The following is a 2,811-nucleotide window of genomic DNA, read 5'->3' as shown; positions in this document are numbered from 1 at the left end:
ACAGACATTGGAGTCAGACACACCTGCTGCTGAGTCACATTCATTCGCTTTCTGATCTTGAGTACATCGACTATTTCTAAGACTCAATGGCACCATTTGCAGAATTGTGGAGGAGAATAATACCTACCAGACTTGAAAAAACAAAAGAGTGCCATCAAGTTTTCTGGAACATAGCAAGCATCTACAAAGAGGTACTGATCATGCTCATGTCCAAGAGACTAGGGGGAGAGAAATATCAGTTTTCAAATGTCTAGATGTGCAATAGGGGAAGAGTTCAGGGAAAAAGGAGAGAGAGTGATGGGGGTCAAGGGTTGGCAGCCCTATCCTGTTTGGCTACTGTGGATGCAGAGAATGACGCTCCCTGGCCTCAGCCCATATATCCATGTTCCTAGTAAGGTAAGAGTACAGGAAGTGGAGCTAAATAGGTGAGGTCAAGTTCTAGGGATTGAGGAGGCAAGTAGAAATAGATTATCTTGTCTATGGTGTATGTCAAGGGGTGGGTGTTGGGGGAGGGGCAGCAAGGAAGATCATGTATTTCCCTTCTACTTGGTGAGCAAAAGTGACTTTTCCAACCTTGCCTTTAAGGATATGCTCAATTCTTATCTCCTCCAATTGCCAACATGGACTTCTCTGGTCAAACTGATCACTTTCCTGAGGACCCTACTATATACAGCTATGAAGACATGGTTCAGTTTGCATGGGTATTGGTTTGCCTGTTCTCTAAAGTTCCATGTGTATTTTCTCACATCATAATGACATCCAGAGATTCTCACGGGCAAGGTCCACTTCTTTTTTTCCTGGAACAGTTTGGGCTACACAGATATTATCTGTGAATTGATCTAATACTTAAATATTGACACGTGGAAGTATTTTATCTGCATAGACAGCAAAACTACAAAGGATGGGAAAACGAAGCAGAGTGAACCAAACCACCTTTTCAGACTTCCTCCTTCTAGGGATCTCTGAGCGGCCAGAGGAGCAAACTCTCCTGTTTGTCATCTTCCTGGGCATGTACCTGGTCACTATGATGGGAAACCTACTCATCATCCTGGCCATCACCTCTGACCCTCACCTCCATACTCCCATGTACTTCTTTCTGGCCAACCTATCAATAACAGATGCCTGCTTCACTTCTGCCTCCATCCCCAAAATGCTGGTCAACATGCATACTCAGAGCCAGACCATCTCCTATTCTGGGTGCTTTGCACAGCTGTATTTTCTCCTTGTGTTTGGTGGCCTTGACAACTTACTTCTGGCAGTGATGGCATATGACCGCTATGTGGCCATCTGTCAGCCACTTCATTACAGCACAGCTATGAGTCCCCAACTCTGTGCATTAATGTTGAGCATATGCTGGGTGCTAACCAACTGTCCTGCACTGACACACACACTGTTGCTGACCCGTGTGGCCTTCTGTGCCCACAAGGCCATTCCCCACTTCTTCTGTGATCCCAGTGCTCTCCTGAAGCTTGCCTGCTCAGACACCCGCCTTAACGAGCTGATGATCATCACCATGGGCCTGATGTTCCTCACTGCTCCCCTCCTGCTGATTGTCCTCTCCTATGTCTGCATTTCCTGGGCTGTGTTTGGCATCTCATCTCCTGGAGGGCGGTGGAAGGCCTTCTCGACATGTGGATCTCACCTCACAGTGGTCCTGCTCTTCTATGGGTCTCTTATGGGTGTGTATTTACTTCCTCCATCAACTCACTCTGCAGAGAGGGAGAGCAGGGCTGCCATTCTGTATATGGTGATTATTCCCATGCTGAACCCTTTCATATACAGCTTGAGGAATAAAGATATGAATGAGGCTTTGAGTAAACTCTTCGGCAGTGGGAAAACCATCTTTATACCGTGACAGTGATGGCCAATCTTAGTATCTGAATTAATCCCTGCTCTCCATCATTTGAATGACTCCATTATTCTCAGACTGATTTAAGGAAAAGTTATCAAGACATTAAAAAATTAGGTGTTTAACAAAGAAGCCATTTCCATTCTTTCACTGGGCCCCTGGCAACCATCATTCTATTCTCTGCTTCTATGATTTGACCGTGTTAGATGCCACAAGTAAGTGAAATCATACACTATTTGTCTTTCCGTGTCTGACTTATGTCACCTAGCATAATGTACAAAGTTCCAGTTATGCAAGATTAATGAGTTTTTTGAGATCAAATATTTGGCAAGATGACTATAGTGAATGACACTGTATTGTGTGCTTGTCATGTACTATGAAGGTGTCTCTTGAATTAAGTCTTCTCACCAAACACACAAAAATAAAATGGCCATTATATGGAGGTGATAAATACATTAGTTAACTTGACTATGGGGATAATTTCACAACATATACGTACCAAAATATCAAGCTGTACATTTTTTTTCATAATATTTAAATACATACAATGTTTATATGTTAAATATACCTCAATAAAGCTGTTTAAAAATGAACTAATAGTTTCTCAGGAAATAAGACTAGAGACTTAAGTTCTACTAGTGATGTTAATTTCTCAATTTAATACACAAGAGCTATCATTAATAGTAAATAGAATTCACAGTTTATATAAAGAATTACTAGGACAAGAGGATAACTAGAAACACATGCAATTCAAGCTATCATGTATTTTCTGAGTATTTATTCCAGCTTACTGCTTCTCCTAGTTAAGTCACAGCTTGGGAAGTGAAGAGGGATTTTTCTCCTAAGTGGAAATTCCTTTTTGATTTGCTGCTTTTAAAATGAAATCTACTTTATGATGGAAATCCAAATATGTTAACATAGACACGAAAACAAAGGATACAGTCAAAGTACTTCACACTTCT

General features: G+C 41.6%; 1 protein-coding gene across 1 annotated transcript; it reads left to right on the top strand.

Moving 5' to 3' along the window:
• Positions 1 to 866: 866 nt before the first annotated feature.
• Positions 867 to 1,855, top strand: LOC128055739 (olfactory receptor 1N2). The gene has a single exon (XM_052648275.1). It carries the CDS (start codon positions 902 to 904, stop codon positions 1,853 to 1,855), a length of 954 nt encoding a protein of 317 aa, XP_052504235.1. The 5' UTR covers positions 867 to 901.
• Positions 1,856 to 2,811: the final 956 nt, after the last annotated feature.

This window comes from Budorcas taxicolor, chromosome 11 (genome assembly GCF_023091745.1).
Source record: "Budorcas taxicolor isolate Tak-1 chromosome 11, Takin1.1, whole genome shotgun sequence".
Taxonomy (NCBI): Eukaryota; Metazoa; Chordata; class Mammalia; order Artiodactyla; family Bovidae; genus Budorcas; species Budorcas taxicolor.
This window is presented reverse-complemented; position numbering and strand designations above follow the sequence as displayed.